Consider the following 18,402-nt stretch of genomic DNA (forward strand, 5'->3'; position numbering starts at 1 on the left):
TTGTATACACATTAGGAATAAAATAACTTTCTTTTTAAGTCTTACTTTCATTTTCAAACCTGAAAACATAATTTATCTCAGAAGTTAGGTTCTTAAATATTTGTTGAGAGCAAACAAATAGGAATCAATTTTAAATGTTGTATTCCTGGAATTTTCTTTTGATTTTTAAGAGTCAGTGCATACTCATACGTTTTTAAATTTAGAAGCCTATATATGCATTAGAAAATATAACCACAAGCAATCATAATATTAACTTCCACTGAAATCTAAAACTGTGCTTTAATTTTACTATTTTCAGTTAGGTTTGTTTTCTTATGATACCATTAGAATGTAAGTACTATTGGAATAAAATACAACTACAGTAACAAAGTTAAAATATTTATTCACCAGTACTCACCCATCCCCACAAAGATTCATGCATGATGAAATCAGTCATAAAGGAACACTGTACCCCTAAGTCAGTTTGCCATGAACATTAAAACCAATAAGCAAGGAATAAATCAATTGAATCAGTAAATAAAACCCATATTTTTCTATGTCCCATGTACTTATGAGCTTATCACATTGAGTCTCTTTCCAAGTAAACACCTACACCACAAAGTGGAAAAATAATATATGAATCATGTTTGCATACAGTTAGCTTCTTTCACAGTTACTTTCCTTTAATTAAATTCTTTTGCAATCTCAGTTTAGCTATTAATCTGTTTGTTGGGGGGGTTTTGCTTGTTTTTTTTTCAAGAAATGTATTTACCAGATAGAGTCAGAAGTGTTTCATAGAGCACCCCAAGGGATGTTTTTCTTATTGTATTCATTATTAATTATGAGCATATGGAAAATAATGCTACAGTGAAGCAGAGGTGTAATAGGGTCATTGACCTGTATCACTATAGAAGAGGGCAACACCATGTGTTCTTCTGTCAGGAGAAGTACCTAATTTATTCCTTTTCTGTGAACAGGTAACTTACATTAATATTATAAATTGCCACATAATTTATGACATTAAACTGTGAAATTATTCATCAGCAGCAATTTGGGTAAATGTTCAGTATGTAATTAGGAAAAAGAGTTAAAATGTGTCTGTGTGGTTCCTGTGTGGTATTCTTTTAATGGTTTAAAATCAAGGAAGAATAAAAACTCAGCTCCCTACTACCTAAACCAACATGGCTGAGCTGAAACCAAAGCAGTGATACCTATGGCACAGAGGATGAGCTGCATTCTGGGAAAATGACTTCATTATTGTAGTGTCTGCTCTGTCAGGAAAAGGATTAAAACTGGTGAGCAGAAACCAGGTACAAGCATCTAAGTACCTCTAAGATAAAAGAAAATTGACATACAGTAAAGAAGATTGTTATATAATTGACTATTAACACTTGGCAATTGTTTTCTCAAAGCAATCCTTGAAATGACCACTATGGCCACCCTCACAGCTCTTGTTCAGACACAGCCATGTCAGCATTGGAACATCACAGGAAGACATGAGGGACTTGGATTCCTCTGCTGGTACACCAGAAGAATCAGATTAACTATTGGTATAAAGGCAAGCAGGACATGCCTGTTCACAAAGAGTGTTTGATGTCACATGCAAACATCATCAGATGACTGCATAAATAGTTTCAAAGTGTCTAATGTGGCAAAGTCCATACATATGCATATAACTCATAACATCAGCTGTAAACAATTACTTGCCTTGTGCATTGCTAAATGAAATATACCCTCCCATTTCAACTATGTATTATATATCTAAAACATGATATTTCTGATATGCAGCTCTTACACTTGTTCAAAAGCATATCAGCATCATAAATCTAGGTAATGAGATTACTGCTCATTCATGATATCTTTTTGTACTAATCTTCCCCTCTCCAAATGGTTTAGTTCCTAATTTTGCCATACTGCTGTTATTGCTGCAAGTTGCTCTCAATTTACTGAAACAGATACTGAGTATTTTGCTGATGCTCTTTGCTTCTCACTCTTTCTGAGCATGCTTTGCACTTGGTTCACTTTCTTTTCTGGCCAGTCTTCAGCACCACCTAGTGTCTGACTTGTTGCTTGTTTGTTCTGTAAAGGGAATTATTTCAATCAGCATAAAGTAACATTATAATGGAAGTGCATTTAGCAGTTAGGGAAAATAATATGATTAGTCTTTTTCTATAGCAGCACCTTCAATTTTGGCTAGGATGAGAAGATTAGTATCTGATGATGATAAAAGCCTTCGAAGACAAAATTTAGAAACTTCTAACATAGTATAAGAACCTAATGACTCAGTTATGCAAACTACCTAACTGAATACTACCAAACTACTAATGACTCAGTTATGCAAACTACCTCAATTACTCTGAGAGGATATTCTAGGGAAGAAACTATGTCTAATAAAATCCAGTTAAAAGATGCAGGAGGACAATATGTGATGAAATTAGTGATAAATTCTAGATGGATGAAATTATTTTCATTGTTTTAATGTATTCACAGAACCTAAGGGCTTCCTATTATATCTGTACACACAACTCTTTATTTCTGCAAGCTGTGGCACCTACTGACTTGCAAAGGCAGCACACCAAAACAGAAAGTGCAGACAGAACAGTACTGAAATGTAAGTAACTGGAAAATTAGGTACAAAAATAAGCTATTGCTGTTGTTTCCTAATGCTTCACTGAAGCCATCTGTACTGGTTTTGGCTGATGATGTCTATGTAACTTAGATCAGTTACAAGGTGTTTATATAACTTGAGTTATAAGATATCAGTATAAGCTAAATCATGACTTTTTATATATCAATGTAACCTGATATATTGATATAACCTGACACCAGTATAAGCTAAATCATGACTTTTTATATATCTATATAACCTGAAAAATAACTTTTTACACAATGTAATGGCTAGTATATGGTTAGTAAGTTGCTTAATTTTGAATAGACAAAAAGAGAAGAAAAAACTTGCCAGGTGGATAGCTGTAGAGATGGATAAATATAGTATTAATGAAAAATTGGCAAGTGCAAAGCCAATTAGCCACAAGACAAAGAATTTAGGCCGGTTAAGACCAGACAGACCAAGAAACACCATAACTTTGCATTCTCCGAAGACAAAGTTGAAAAGTTCAGATGCAAAGCAGACCTTCATCAAAGACCCCTGACAACCCCCAAGTTGGGGAGATGCAAGCACAGCAGAAAAGAACCATCTAATAACGGTGAGATCATACCATGTAAATTAATTCTGGCACATATGTGATGATGTTGTAGTGACATAGTGATACTAAGCAACACTTACTGTATAAATATACCACAGCACAGACAAGGGTGGGTGAGTTAGGTGGAGATATCCCGCTGCAATAAACAAATACATTCTCTATAAACATCAGTCTATGGGGATTTATTTCCAGCCTATCTTTCAGGCATCTCTGAGATAGTTAATTTTCATAGTAGTAGCTTGTAGGGTGCTGCATTTTGCATTTGTGACCAAAAGAGTATTTGAAACATTGGGATGCTTTAGCTAATGCTGAATAGGTCTTGCACAGCATCAAGACCTTTTCTGCTTCTCATGCTGCCCTGACAGTGAGCAGGCTGGGGGTGCACAGGAATTTGTCAGGGCACAAAGCTGGAACAGCTGGTGCAGCTGACCCCAGCTGACCAAAGGGATATCCCAGACCATATAATGTTCTCAGCAATAAAAAAATGGGAGAAAGAGGGGACATTTGGAGTTATGGTGTTTTTCTTCCCAAGTCACTGTTGCGAATGACGAAGCCCATCTTTCTGGAAATGGCTAAACACATGCCTGCCAATGGGAAATAGTAAACAAATTCTTTATTTTTCATTGTATTTATTTCAACCCCTGATCTTTCTCACTTTCACCCTTCTGATTCTCTCCCCCATCCTGCTAGAGGCAGGAGAAAGTAAGTGGCTGTGTGGGCTTAGTTGCTACAGGAGTTAAACCAGGCCACACCTTAAATATTCCTTTCACATCAACAAACACTTCAGGGCTACAATTCTTCAACTGAGTCCATGTAACAGACCTTTAAAACCTACTGAGAATTTCTACTGGCATTCTGTATGGAAACAAAGTTTTTGTTTTTCTCGTCATGCCGTCTTTCTGGGTGTGTTTATTCACAAAAAACCAGAAGGCCCAGGACAGAGGTATCTCTGCCACACTAGCAAGCCTGTTACATCCTGATTAGAACAAGCTGCACTACTAGAAGGATCCACCTACTTCCACATCCACTTCTGGCTATAAGGGAACATCTGGCAAAAAGTAAAAGCTGAGGAATTATGTCTGTCCAAGCCTCCAGGTGTTTTCAGCTCAGGCCGTTTCCCAAACCTGATGCAGCCTGCCACTTCAGTAGTCATAGATTACATTCTCTTTGAAGCACCTGCTCAGGTCTTCCTGACACTTGTGTAAACTCTGCATTTGCAGCAGCCTTTGCTGACTGCTCCTGTGCCTGGACAAATGATGCCCCCAGCTGAGGTCCTATCACGTTCCTGTAGTGGCTCGAAGATGCTCACTCAGAATCACAGAATCAATTAGGCTGTAAAAGTCCTCTGAGATCGAGTCCAACCTAGGACCAAACACCATGGCACCAAGTCCGGTCTCTCCTTAAACACCACCTCCCTGGGCAGCCCATTCCTATACCTAATCATCCTTGTGAAGAAATTCCTTCTCATGTCCACCCTAAACCTCCCCTGGTGCAGCTTATGACTGTTCTCTTGTTCGACTGCTGGTTGCCTGAGAGAAGAGGCCGAACCCCAGCTGGCTGCAGCCCTTCCTCAGCCAGTTATAGAGAGCGATAAGGTTCCCCCTGCGCCCCATTTTCTCCATGCTAAAAAAACCCAGCTCCGTCAGGCGCTTCTTACAGAACTTGCGCTCCAGTTTTGTGCCCCTCTCTGCTCAAAGAGGAGGAGCCTGCAGCCGTCGGTGACCTCCTCCCCTCCGAGCCGACCCCTTTCCCAGCCTGAGCAGCCCCAGGTTACGCTGCCCTCTTCCCGGCCGGGCACCACCCCCGGTCCCGCAGCCCCGGAAGCGGAAGCGGCTCCCGGCGCTCCGTGTGCGGCGGCGGCCGAGGCGGAGTCGGGTCTGAATGGAGGCGCCGCGGGCGAGGGGCCGCTGAGCGCCCCGGGGCCGCCCGCACCCCGCGCCCCCTCCCCGCCTCCCTCCCTCCCCCCCGGGGCCGCCCGGGCCCCGCCATGTCCTACAACAAGATCCCGCCGCGCTGGCTCCACTGCCCCAGGAGGGGACAGCCCGTGGCAGGTGAGCGCCCGGCCCAGTCCGGCCCTGCCCGGCCGTGGGGCGGCAGCGGGCGCGGCCCCCTCCCCTGCGGCGCTCCGCTGCCCGCCCGTCCCGCTCCTCCTCATCGCCGGGGGCCGCCGCGGCCCCTCGCACTCTGTCCGTCTGTCCTGGCCGGAGCTCTTTGTCCCGGGGCTCCGGCTGTGCAGTGTTCCACCCCGAGCTCCAGGCCGGTGTTTGTCCCGGACTGACTCCCGCTGGGCGGCTGTTCTCCTTAAAGCCCGGCCCGCAGCAGCTCTTTGCTTTCAGCGCTGGGCTGCCCTCCCTTCGGCCTGTGCCCCGTCTGACACGGACTCGCCCCGGGCTCACCCGGAGGTGCGAGCGTGCGGGCCCTCTCCTGCCCCCCGGAACAGCAGTGCTGGGCTCTCGCTTTGTACTGGTTCAGTTTCGGGCTGAAACTTTTCCTGTCTGTCACATCTGATGAGAGATGTGACAGCCAGGCGTGCAGAAGGTGCCGTACTGCAGCTACTAAATCTAAGAGAGGCTTGGAGCATTTTTCTTAGGAGGAAAAGCTAAGAGAACTGAGCTTGTTCAGCCTCGAGAAGAGGTGACTGAGAGGAGATGTCATTAATGTGTATAAATATCTAAAGGGGGGGTGTCAGGAAGATGGAACCAGGCTCTTCTCAGTGGTGCTGAGCAGCAGGACGAGGCAATGGGCAGAAGCTGATTGACAGGAAATTTACCTGTACATTAGGTAGAGCTTCTTTACTGTGCAGGTGACTGAACTGGAACAGATTGCCCTGAGAGATTGTTGAGTCTCCCTTCCTGGAGATACTCAAGAGCCATCTGGATGCAGTCCTGTGCAATGTGCTGTTGGGTGACTCTTCTTGAGCAGGGAGGTTGGACCAGATGACCCTCTGTGATCCCCTCCACCCTGACCAATTTTGTGATACCAGTCCTCTGTGCAGCCTCTTCCATGTTTTATTCTCTTTTTCGTGAATGCTCTGAAGTCTTATCAGTGTCAGTTTGTCATTCTGCCGACTGACAGTGCCCCTCCAGTTACCAATGTGCTCCTGAGTTCTTTACCTGGAAAATGAGTTAAAGTGTAACACTCCAGTGTTACCCTTGTGTTTCACGGTTTGTCAGTAGTTGCTGTCTGCTGGGATATTCTTGCCGATAACGCACTCTCTTGGTTGTTACTCAGTATCTAGTCTACTGGCATATAGTGGCCGTGAATTCAATCTAGACACACAGTTTTGATTGTGTGTTAGCTATCATACTGACTTCAGGTGAATGTTTCCTCTGCTGCCTGGTATGAGACAAAGTAAACAAACATCTGTCTTTTCAGTTTTCTCAAGTTCTTCTTTTCTTTATAATGCAACCAGTTCTAGCCTCCATTTTTTTTCTCTTCAATATTTTCTAGTTTTCACTCCTTTCATATCCCTCTCTGTGATGATGTAAAGGTATGTTTTCAAAACACAACATGTGCTACTCAGTGTGTTATTTAAACTGGCACTGTGCCATGATTTACTTAATAGTTGCAACTCCTGTGTTTTCTGTCCCACATTTCCACATCATCTTACATTTTTGGGTGGCAGCTGGTTGTGGAATGAAAGACACTTGTGACTATATTTAGAACCTGGTGAGACATCTCAGTTGGTTTAATCCTCAGTAATCATCAATATGTGTTATTTGGCATTTGTCAGTATTTAACATTAGTTGTTAATTTTGTGGGTTACTGGTTTCCATCAGTTTCCTTATACTTCTCTGGACTTGGCTCTCTTAATAACAGTATTGTTGGATTGCTCATGTCCATTATCTCTTTCTCCTGATCATGGCCATAAGCATTACTTTGTGTTTAATGAGAGAGATTTGATAGCCTAAGCCCTTGACCATGACAGAAACAGACTAATGATTCTTTATTCTGTGTTTTTCTTCTCAGCAAGTTCTTGATCTCTGTTAGTTGTGGCTTTTGTTTGTCTGTCTTTTGAGCCATAGTTTCTCAGAAATAGCAACCTAGAGTAAGCAGGAATGAGGGTCATCAGTGTGTCATCTGCTGTGCCATCACTGCTTGTGTGTTTGTTTATTCAGGAACTGCAAGGTAATTCTTTTCTGTTCCATACAACCATGCACAGGAAGTTAATGCACAGTAAAAAAACTGCAAGTGCTTGGCTCATTTCTTTGTGTGCTTTATCAGGATGTGTTCTTGTTCACCTGATTTTTAGTTTTTTAGTGTGAACAACTTACCAAAAGTAATGGTATGCCATTGGTCTTCTTCCCTTTTTTTGCTGCTTTACATTCAAAGACATCTAGCAGTTTTATGGGAGATGATTTTTAAGGTTTCATTGATGTTGGTACTTACTCCCAGATATGTTACATTATAGTTTTAGTGTTTAAATCAGATTCCTAAGCACCTGTATGCAACTTTATTTCCATCTGATAGTGTATTAGTAATAGTGTTGCTAAGCAAGTTTTGTATGGCTTCTGTGGACTCATATTCATTGAGTGTTTGATTGAGATGCTCTTGTCTCATGCTTGTGGCATCTAGAATTTCTAGATGTCCTCAAGACAAGTACTAATGAGGCCTGAGACCCTGCTGTTGGTGAGACTGGGTTCATTCAGGTTAACAGGGCTCTTTATCCTGGACAATGTGAATTCATCTATGTCTCCCATAATTTTCCTGTTCACATCTTTAAATATTGGTAGTTTTCTGCCACTTTCTGGTTTTATCCTCAGAATTGCACATTTTCACGTTTGTTGCATTGCAGTAGAACTTCAGTCATTTTGATGAAAAGAGCTTTCTCTGAATGCTTAGATCTGAAGTGATCAGGTTGCTTCAGCCTTACTGCCTTGGCAGCACCATCTCAGCAGGTATCTGCTTTTCATGAGCACTGAAAACCCATTCTCTTGGCAATTTTGCTGTGACAAGTGCTAGCAAGATATGGAAGAAAAGGCATGAGAAGTGTCTCAGCAGTGTTTTCCAGCTTCCTTCAAGTGATGCATATTAGTAAATCCTGTTCTAGACACACACGTAGCATGCAGAACTGTGGGATATTATGGGAAAGCATCCATACTGCATCCATACTGTGGGAAAGCATCCATATTGCAAATGGGAAAGCACCTTAAATAAGAGTAATGCTTCTGGTCAGGAAGTTTCTGAGCTATAGCTTGTTGTAGTTGGGGAGAATAATCTGGATGATGGATTGTCATTGTTTTACTTTCTTTCTTAGTTGTCTGTTATTGCCCTGTGTTGGTGATGACATACTAGGTGAAATGGGTGCTTTGACCCAGCATAGTTCTCTTCAATCAGAACACTGTTACTTTGTAGAGATATTGTTTTTTTTCAAATTGTGGATTTTACCATTTAATTTTATTCCCTTAACCTCAGACTTTACCCAGTCTAGCCTTCCTAATCAATGCTCAATCTAAACATACCATGGTCATACATAATCATGTATGTCATGTTTTGAATTGATAGCTTCATGTCACAGAAAATCATGCTAAATTAAGAGTATTTTTTCACTGGTATCTCTAGAATTTAGATTTGAAGATAAAAAATGTGACAAAGTTAGAGCATGTACATGGAGAAAATATGATGTCTTACATTGTTCACTTTGATTTCCCTGAGATTTATCTGCTTGTTATCTGTGCTCTGATATACTGGGGTCTTATTGTTAGAATTTTTACCTGTTTTTCAGCCTAAAGAAATACCATCTGTTAGACAGGTAACTAATTTGGAAAATGGTTTTTAGTAGCCACTTTGCAGAACTATTTGAAAAATTTGAACATCATTGTGGAAGTAGGTAATAATCTGTTGTCAGGGTTCCAGTAACATTTTGAAGTTAATTTGGAAATTCTATTGAGGAGTTACAATTAGTGTCATAATGTAGTTGAGGTACTTGAATGGCTTGGGATGCTTTCATGTTCATGTTTCAAAGTATCACTTTGTTACTGTTGGATCACCTAATTCAGCAAATGATTTTTTAATCTTTAAAAGCTTATGCGTGGAGGCTTGAGTTGCAATCAGGTGTTACTGCATCACTTCTTTAGCACAAGATGTAAGGCAAAACCGTAGAAAGACAGTAGCTGCTGCCTCCTTTATACTTGTCCATATTACTCAAAAAGTTTAGAAATCTTTTTAGAATTAAAGCTTAGATTTTCAGTAGCTTGATGATGCTTAATGAGAGGCTTGTATACACATGGGGAAGAAGTTTTTTCAAGCATCTGTACAAAAACCAAATTGCAGATTTTCCAGGTAGAAGAGAAGAAACTGGAATTTAAAGAAGCTGAGCACCTAAATACTTCCAAACATCTGTGTTTCAGCTTTGAAAGTCATAGTAAATGGGCTCTATATGAAATATTCATCACTTCCACAGCTGTCTGTAGGTATTCAAATGCTGCAGGGGATGCTGACTAGACTACTTGTCTTTTACCACTCTTTTTTCCCAGCATCTTGTAAAGGATGGTGGTTTTCTTTTGTAGCCATTGACTCTTTTGTCAGTGCAGCTCCTATCTTTGAGTGCATGGGTTAAGAAAGCTTAGTTAGATTCTTTGTGTTCTATAATGAATGAGTAGATACGCCTGTATGGGTGTGACAAGTGGCAAAGGCAAAAAACTGTCAAGCACGATGTTGTTTTGCAAAAATTATGGTGATGATAGATTTTTGTGTTTAGGTCATGTAAATCTAGAATTCTCATGATCAGTCTGTACAGAGGAGTATTGCAAGTTAAAGTGGAAGGGCTAATAGAGGCTGAATGATAGTGTTGAAGGTGACAAGGAATACAAAGAAGCAAGAAAATTAGATAGAAATGAGGAAATGGAGGGGAGGTATCCAACCCAACAGCCTTTACCAGGGTGGATGGAGGGTGTGTAACTTGGGATGAAAAGGCAAAGGGCAATGAAGTGAAATTTTTCTAGCAGTCATGTAAGTTGAAGTGACTACCATTTATTACCGTTTAAGGTGAGTGTTGATTGTATGACAAAATAACTCTCCTTTTAGCTGTAAATTTTGGAACCGTCTCAGGGGAAAAGTGAGGCTGTTTCTTATGTTGCTCACTGACATCTAACCTGAGCTAACCATTGCATAAAGCTTTGTAATTTCCACATCTGTTTGTCTTCTGTGGTTTCTAATGTCTATTTCATGGAAGATAGATGCTTATTTGAGACTATATAGAGTGTTGCTAAATATTTTTGCAGGGATCCTTACTGTATATTTGCAGGTAATCAGAACTGATGTTTACATGATTGGATGACAAACTATTATTTTTAAATGCTGTTTTCATGTTTTCAATTGTACTGAGTTTAAATTTTCTGTATTCTGTTGTGTTGTAGCCCTCCCAACTTAAATCACACAAAAAGTTAGCTAAAAATGTTTAATTACTCTGTTTCAGATGAACTGACCTGTATTTCCTTTAAACATTTAAACTTACTGATGAAATCTGAGAACTCATCACTAAAAAATATTCCAATTTACTGTTGACAGTACTATTTCAGCAATTATTTATTATTGAAGGTCAATGTCTAAAACTGCTCACCATGTTGGTTTGAAATGCTAAGTTTTAACTGTGCATATACATAAAATACTGCAAAATTTTATTATCTTTCATAGGGAAGTTTTTACCTTTGAAGACAATGTTAGGACCAAGATATGATGAACAGGTTGCTGAAGAAAATCGCTTTCACCCGAGTATGTTATCCAACTACCTAAAGAGTCTGAAGGTAAGGTTAAATTTTCTAATAATTGAAACATTGCTCTCATTATTAATATTTACTCAAGTGTTGCTTTTCAGATCTAAGGAAAAAGTTGTTGATGGCTTTGTTTGGAACAGCTGTACAGAAATTTTTTTTATTTGTTTACATTTCCAGGTTTCCTCTGCAATTAATAGATTTCCAAAAGTGTTAGGAAATTCTCGAGACTAAACATTCTCAAGACAGGTTAGGATTCTTGAGACTAAACAAACCCAGGTCCCTCAGCTGTTCCCTTCATGAGCCTTGTTGCTCTTCTCTGTTCACCCTCCAGCACCTCAGTGTCCTTTCTAAAGTGAGGGGCCCAGAACTGAACACAGCACTCGAGGTGTGGCCTCACCAGTGTTGAGTGCAAGGAGATGATCACTGCCCTGGTCCTTCTGGCCACACTATTGCTGATACAGGCCAGGTGCCATTCTTGGCTACTTGGGCAGCAGAGTGTAGGCTGATACTGAGCCTCTCAAGCCACTCCTTCCCCTGCCTGTAGCACTGCCCAGGGCTGCTGTGACAGGGTTCTGCAGTTGCCTTATTAACGTTGTAGCATCCGTCACTACAGGCTTGTGGTTCTGGCTCCCTTCTTCATCCTCTGTTTTGCCCATTTCTATCTGTGTTCTCCAGTTTGCATGTTCTGCACTGTAGCACAGCTGTGACAATAGAGGTGGGAACAGGACCTTTCTAGCCTTTCATGTAGGTCTCTGTAGTGTTGTGGCCAGTCTGGTGCATTTCCCCATATGGGAAATGGGATTTTGAGCCTGCTAGGCAAAGAAAGATCTACCACCTAGTTAATTGAATGGGTTATTAAACTTTCTATTGAAGTTTAGTGCCATTTGTTTTGATTGTGTCTATGAGATGAATCATGCAAGTGGTGTTTTTTCTGTGGGTATTTTCATTATTTTTTGCTGTTGATCGAGGTTAAATTAATTCTAAATTTGTTTAACAGTATCAGATCTGAAACATCAGAAGAATTAGGTGACTGAAGGATGGGAATCCTCATTTTATTAATCTTATTTAGGCATAGGTATGAAGTAGATGGTGAACTACTCAGTGTAGCAGTGGTAGGAGTACCTGTGCAGTAATGTGATAAGAAAGTACGATCAGTGAAGCATATGTGCCTGTTCTCAGTGCTTGAATTGGAAGGATTTTTCTTGTTAGAGTCTGTGCTTTTATGATCCACTCTAATCACAGAGGATCAAAGACAACTCTCTGTGAATAAAATGGTAAGAATCCTGAGGTTCAAAGTATTCCTAAAGGATTAAAACCAAATGAGGTTAAATGTTGATACCAAAAAATGGATATCGTTTATTTAACAGTAAAAGAAACAAAGAGAAAGAAATAGAAAAAAGAGGTGGGTGGGGCACAGAAAGAGTGACAGGGACAGATTAAATAGAAACCACGGGTCCCAATGACATCTTGCTGCTCCCCTCCATGTAGTTGTCTTCGTGGGGAGGGTCCTTCACCTCAAAGTATAGAATCCAGTGGATTAGTAAATGTTTGGGTCAGGTGGGAATGCCTAGGTGCCTCCCCTGAGCAGGGGAAGGTTGTCACTGTCCCTTGCAAGGCTCTGTGCCAGTTGCATCATTTTGCATTACATGGGGGAACCATTCAGGGGGCCTTTGATGGGCCACGACACCCCCTCTGCTGTCCCTCACCTGAAGGTCCTGTAGATGTGGTGTTCCTGGGGTGGGGGTCCCCACAGCTGCTCTGTGTAGGGTGTTCACTGCTTCTGCTAAAGAAGGCTAAACACCCAAAACCTCTCCTCCTCCTGGGTTGGGGGAGAGTCTGTGCAGACCTGGCAGCAGATAAGCCTGGGGCTATGGTTCCAGCCCGAAGCTGCTGGGCTTAATTGTCCTGTGGAAGTATTCTTCTCCCCCAGCCCAGACCTGAGAATAGGGTCACTTTTACCTTATCTCAGATCAGCTTGCAGGCCAGGGCCTCAGTCAGGGGCCCCATTCAGGGTGGGCTTTGGTGATGCAGCTCTTATTGGTGTAGCTTCATGATACAGTTTTAATGGACAAAAATCCTTAATAAAAACGTTTAAACCATAAACTGTAATATTTCAGTCTCTGACATGTGAATCTAAATTCTACTTGAGTTCCTCTTTTATGTATGATGTTATTTTTGAATCTGGATTTGATAGGTATACCTGGAATTTTTCCCAAACCAATCTTATTAATGTTTTAAAGTAATTTAAAATTCTGTGTATATTTTGAAGTTACAGAGAATTTCATAACCTTACTCAGAATTTCTAAATGCTTGTCTCCTTAGTGATTTGCCACCAAAAAAAATAATCATGGTGAGACTCTAGCCTTTCCAGTAGTCACATCTGTAACTTCTGTTGTAACGCTACAAATTCATGTCTTGAGTGACATCAGATTATTAGAATTTGATAGTAAAATTAGTAGCATGAGGATCCCCACTTATATTTTGGTAATTTTGATTAACAAGCTGAACATAGAATTTCTCTCAAACTCTCTGTTCTCATCAAATCTCTTACATTGTATTGGACCCTGGTATTGTTGATGGGTGTTTGCTATTTGAAAATATATATTTCTTTTTTATTTGCCAAGTTATGTAGTGGTTACTTACCATTTGTAGATTACAATTTGCCAACAAGCCAGCAATGAAATAAATGTGAAATTGAGGAGCCCTGTAAGAGTGAGGTTTCCCACCCAAGTGAAAGTAGCTCACTGTGCATGGTTCTTGTAATTTTATTGTAGTGTATTTTTTACTGCTAATATTTTACAGAGTAATTATTTCTGAAAACTGGTTATTACTTAAGTCCATATAATTTAGCTCCCAAATAAAAGACTTGAGCAGAAACTTTTACATCTGGATTTCTGTAATAGGGAGATGTTGATGTTACCCCAGATCTTTGAAGGTACCAGTTTAGCATTTAAGATGTCTGCCTGGGTGGAACTGTCTGTAACAAGCTTCCTGTGGGATTCCTTTTCTCACAGAGCTGGTTGTTGAAAATGTGAATGCTAGAAACTGATTTGATTAGCCATGCCAGCCCCATTTTTCTTGTGATTGCCAACAGTGGCATAGTATCTTAATGTTCTCTTAAACAAATTGCAGGAGCAATTGGTGACTGCGTGAATAAGTTTTTTTTTTTTAATTTCTTGAGTAGGTAGGTTAGTATACAGTTTATGCTTTATATGGGTAGATTTATTTCTGTCACAAAGAGCTAAGACATTAGTTAACTCAAAAGAATATTTGAGTAATTAGTATGCTCAATTACAGAATTACAGAATTCCTATTAGGAAAACTACTTACCAATTTTCAGCCATATTATTGTTTTCGTAGATACATTCAATCACTGATCTAAACAATTTTTCTCAAATAAGAAATTCAAGAAAAAATTCCTGAGACTGAAGTGAATTCAGTGTATTGTAGTATGCTCTCTCCTTAGGGAGGGTGTTTTCAATCTCCAGTGTCTAAGGAGAGGCTGCTAGAGTCATACAGGGGAACCTCACAAAGCCTGTTTTATTGCACAGCAGCAGAAGAGTGCATGCATAAGGCATTAATAGCTGGGGATATCTGGAATGTGAGGAAGTGAGGGGAAGGTTTTTATTTTGTTCCAGTGGTACTGGTGGTTTTTTTGGCATGGATTTTTTGAAAATCATAGTTGTATACTTTGATATATTGTATAACCCCCCTGTTCTTTAAAAATTCTTTATCATTTTCTTGTGCTGTGCACTCTCTAAATTGTAATGTATTATGTGCAGTCAATCCCATGGATTGAAAATGCAAATGATTAGGCTTCCTGTAAAGCAGGAAAACTGCTTTCAGGTCTTATATACTCTATATGCCAGAAATGCTTTTATAGCTTTGGATAAATTACACTCGATGCCTGTTTGCTGTAGTGCTCCATGAAGTGTGTGAGGAACAGTGTCACCTTGCATGGGCTTCACTTGCCTATGATTGAAATTATATGCAATAATGGCAAAAGAATAGCAAGTGAGAAGTCCTACAGGCCTGAATTAAGTAGTCTTGGAGACATTTGCAAAATGCTGTAGGGAATGGAGAGGGAGGAAAGTAATCATTGAATTAATTGCCTTTGTATGATTTCTACAGAGTTTAGATTCAGACAGAGTTAATCACTGTCTAGGATGCTGTCAGTCTCCATGCTTAGCAACTCAATTGACACTTTATATTTGAAGTTTCAGGTGGTGTAACATTGTTTTCAGGACCCCCTTGTGAGGTGGTTTATATTTCTGCAAAACACAGCAATAAGAGTAAATAAAGTATTCTGAATACAATATGCAAAGTTGACAATGAGAAATTCAGAACTGATCTGGATATTACATCAGAAGTTTTAATGCTGTTGACATAAATATCATGATGCTTTTAAATATTTATTAAATAAAAGTAATATGAGAGTATATAAGTATTACAAGCATATATCATCAGAAGTTTGAATATCTTGGAGACCTATCTGTAGATTATTGGAAATTTTCCTTTAGGGATCTACTAAACAACATGTTCATGTGAAATAGCTGTTTCGTGAACTGTGTTCTAGTTATAATTGGATTTTACCTTTTCTGAATTGTGTGGAAATGGTGTTTTAACTTTGTAATTCTTCCAACTGCACTGCCAAGTTATTGCCAGTCTGTTGGTTCTACCTGAAAGCATGACACTGAGATTTTTGTCCAAAAGCAATTGCTTGCACTTACAAGACGGGAAACCAGAAATGCTTCCTTTGCTCAGGTGTGTTAGTGAGCTGTTTTTTGCACATTGGAACAAGGATCAGTAGGATATACTTTGATATGCTGTGTGTTTTGTGCCACCCAGTGGAATTTCTGCTTTCCATCCTTCTTTAAAACATAGTAACTTCCACAAGGCTCCTTAAAAGACCCATTTTCCAGCTGTAAAAAAAAGCACTAAAAAAATAAGTTGATGCACAAGGTAGCACATTAGGGTAGAGTGGGCAAGGCATCCTGGATTCAGGAAGGCCCTAATGTCTGAGTGGTTGACACTGCCACCTTAGCTGCTGACAGCATGTTTAGATACCTGAAGTTGTTATGCACTTTAGCTTTAAATAAAATGTTTTTAAGAATTTAATTAATTTGAATAATTTTTAAACTTGATAATGTATTCATTCTTTTGCATTGTTTTGCACTCTAATAGATAAATTAAAATGAGTTATTTTTTCTGGGACTGTACTTATGTATAAGTCTCAGTAGTTAATGTTTCTTATGGTACTTTCACTGTGCCAGTGTTTATTATTGCTCTGCTTTGCATAAGAGCACTTGATTCCATCATGTTTGTCTTTTTAGCATGTTAAAGTAATTCTTTACCAGATTTTCCTGCTGTTAGCAGAATTTTCTTATTTAGAATCCTTGGTTGGAGCAAACTGAAGTTTTTGAATTGAAGACTAGTGCTAATTTAGACTCCAGCTTTCACAAAGAAATGCAGCTGTCTGTAATGGTGGTAAAATACAGATTTTACAAAAAATGCAATATTTAATGCTTTTTAAACTTACAATTGTAGCCTGTGGTTGCTTTTAATTATTATGGTTTTAGATATTTAATATTTATGCACAGCTATTTGAACCACGTATAAAATTTATTTTTGTTTTTTTATGTTGTTTCTTAGGTTAAAATGGGTTTGCTGGTAGACTTGACCAACACCACTAGATTCTATGACAGAAATGATATAGAGAAAGAGGGAATTAAATATATAAAGCTCCAATGTAAAGGGTAAGTTGTGTGCTCTTTTTAATTATTTCTGTGGCTTTTAATTTGAAAGATCACAGTGAAGAAATTAATTTTTTTTCTCTTTTTGCCTTTCCCCCAGGTGTCTCCTAATCTGTGTGTTCTTGTGTTTTTCAGGCATGGTGAGTGCCCTACACCCGAGAATACAGAAACATTTATCCGTGTATGCGAACACTTCAGTGATAAGAATCCTTCAGAGCTTATAGGTACATCTTATATCCATCTTATGCCCATCAAATTTTTTTATTCTTAGTTTGTATCATATTGGCTTGTAACTGCAATCTCTTATTCTTAGAAGTCTGAGCAAAGGAATTTCCCTAGTGCAGTGTTTAAGCATGTATAAGTTTGATTGCTTTTACTGCAAAACTAATATGCAGAAAGTAGTTTTGCAAAACTCAAAAACTATATGCAAAAACTAATATTACAGAAAGTAGTATGTTTCTGCATCCATCAGTTTGATAACAGCTGTTGGCTTAATGCAGAAAATTACACAGGATCAAGAGCTGTCTAGAAATACATGATACTTGCACTGTGGTTTTGTAACTTCTCCTGATACAAATGTGAGTTATGTATTTGGTGGTCTGGTTTACTTGAAGTCATATTTGGTAATTGGATTATCAGAGGTTCTTTAGCAAGTCTCACAAAACTGGTAGTAGATACTAGGCTAAGTTTTTCTTCTGTGGTATACAGTCTTGCAGTCAATATTTGAATGTTCTGAGCATATTTTTATTCAGAGAGAAATAAGTTCTGAGTTTATTTTGCATCCCTTCTAGTTTTAGTTAAAACTATTTTACTCTGATTTTTGTCAATCATATTAATGTTCATCTCTATCTGCAAACTATCAGAGACAAGAAGTTATTTGCAGATGAGTTTCCAGAGTCAGAATGGGTGTCATCTCCTATCTTCTTGGATGGTAATTTTGCAGCCTTCTTGAATCTGGGTGTCTGTGCAACTTATGAGTACATGGAACAGTTGTTTGTGCAGGTATCATCGCTAAGAGCTTGGTAAACTAAGCTGGTATGTTCATGCAGTTTAGGATTCATCCAGATACATGGTAGGATAGCTGAAGTTATTGGAAAGGACCTGTGGAAATCAGCTACTCAGTTCCCCTTCTTTAGAACAGGGCCAGCTAAAGCAGCTTCCTCAGGACTATGCCCATTTGGCTTTTGACCAGCCTCTAAGCTTGGAAACTACACAACTTTTTCTGGCAGCCTCTTCCAGTGTTTGTTCTTTCAATACGCAGGTGTTTTTTTCTTGTGTCGAAACAGAATTTATTGTATTTAAATTTGTAGCCATTGCTTCTTGTTCTGTTGCAGGATGTGATACCGCTGAGAATTTTCTTTTTTTGAGTGCTTGAGAGATTTAATTTTGTCACACATTTTTACACCTAGTTTTCTTTTAGATGCTTGCTTGCTTCTTTTTTACACACAGAATGCAGTTTAATTCAAGACTCTTGTGGTCTAACTCCAGCCAGCAGCCAAGCCCCACACAGCTGGTCCCTTACTTTTCCACTGGTGGCACTGGGGAGAGAAATGGAAGGGTAAAGGTAGGAAACTCACGAGTTGAGATAAAGACAGTTCCATAGGGAAAGCAAAAGCCATGCACACAAGCAAAGCAAGGAATGAATTCACTGCTTCCCATACTCCGGAGAGCAGGGCCCCATCACACCTAGCAGTGACTTGGGAAGACAAATGGCATCACTTTGAATGTCCCCCCATTCCTGTTTCTTCC

The 18,402-nt window shown here is 39.6% G+C and overlaps 1 protein-coding gene and 1 long non-coding RNA gene across 2 annotated transcripts in view; one reads left to right on the top strand and one right to left on the bottom strand.

Annotated features, from left to right (window-relative positions):
* Nucleotides 1–365: 365 nt before the first annotated feature.
* On the bottom strand, nt 366–4,964 carry LOC136554089 (uncharacterized). Its single transcript, XR_010783277.1, has 3 exons — nt 4,843–4,964; nt 3,266–3,321; nt 366–2,058 (listed from the first exon to the last, which is right to left on the bottom strand). It is a non-coding gene; the product is annotated as an uncharacterized lncRNA (long non-coding RNA).
* A 180-nt stretch (nt 4,965–5,144) lies between these two features.
* Nucleotides 5,145–18,402, top strand: part of RNGTT (RNA guanylyltransferase and 5'-phosphatase) — a 176,236-nt gene continuing 162,978 nt past the window's right edge. The window contains exons 1-4 of the mRNA XM_066547332.1: nt 5,145–5,236; nt 10,821–10,930; nt 16,553–16,656; nt 16,789–16,877. Coding sequence (XP_066403429.1) covers nt 5,173–5,236; nt 10,821–10,930; nt 16,553–16,656; nt 16,789–16,877 — 367 coding nt within the window. The 5' untranslated portion in view covers nt 5,145–5,172. The remainder of the gene's footprint in view (nt 5,237–10,820; nt 10,931–16,552; nt 16,657–16,788; nt 16,878–18,402) is intronic.

The sequence above is a fragment of the Molothrus aeneus genome, chromosome 3, assembly GCF_037042795.1.
Source record: "Molothrus aeneus isolate 106 chromosome 3, BPBGC_Maene_1.0, whole genome shotgun sequence".
Classification (NCBI taxonomy): Eukaryota; Metazoa; Chordata; class Aves; order Passeriformes; family Icteridae; genus Molothrus; species Molothrus aeneus.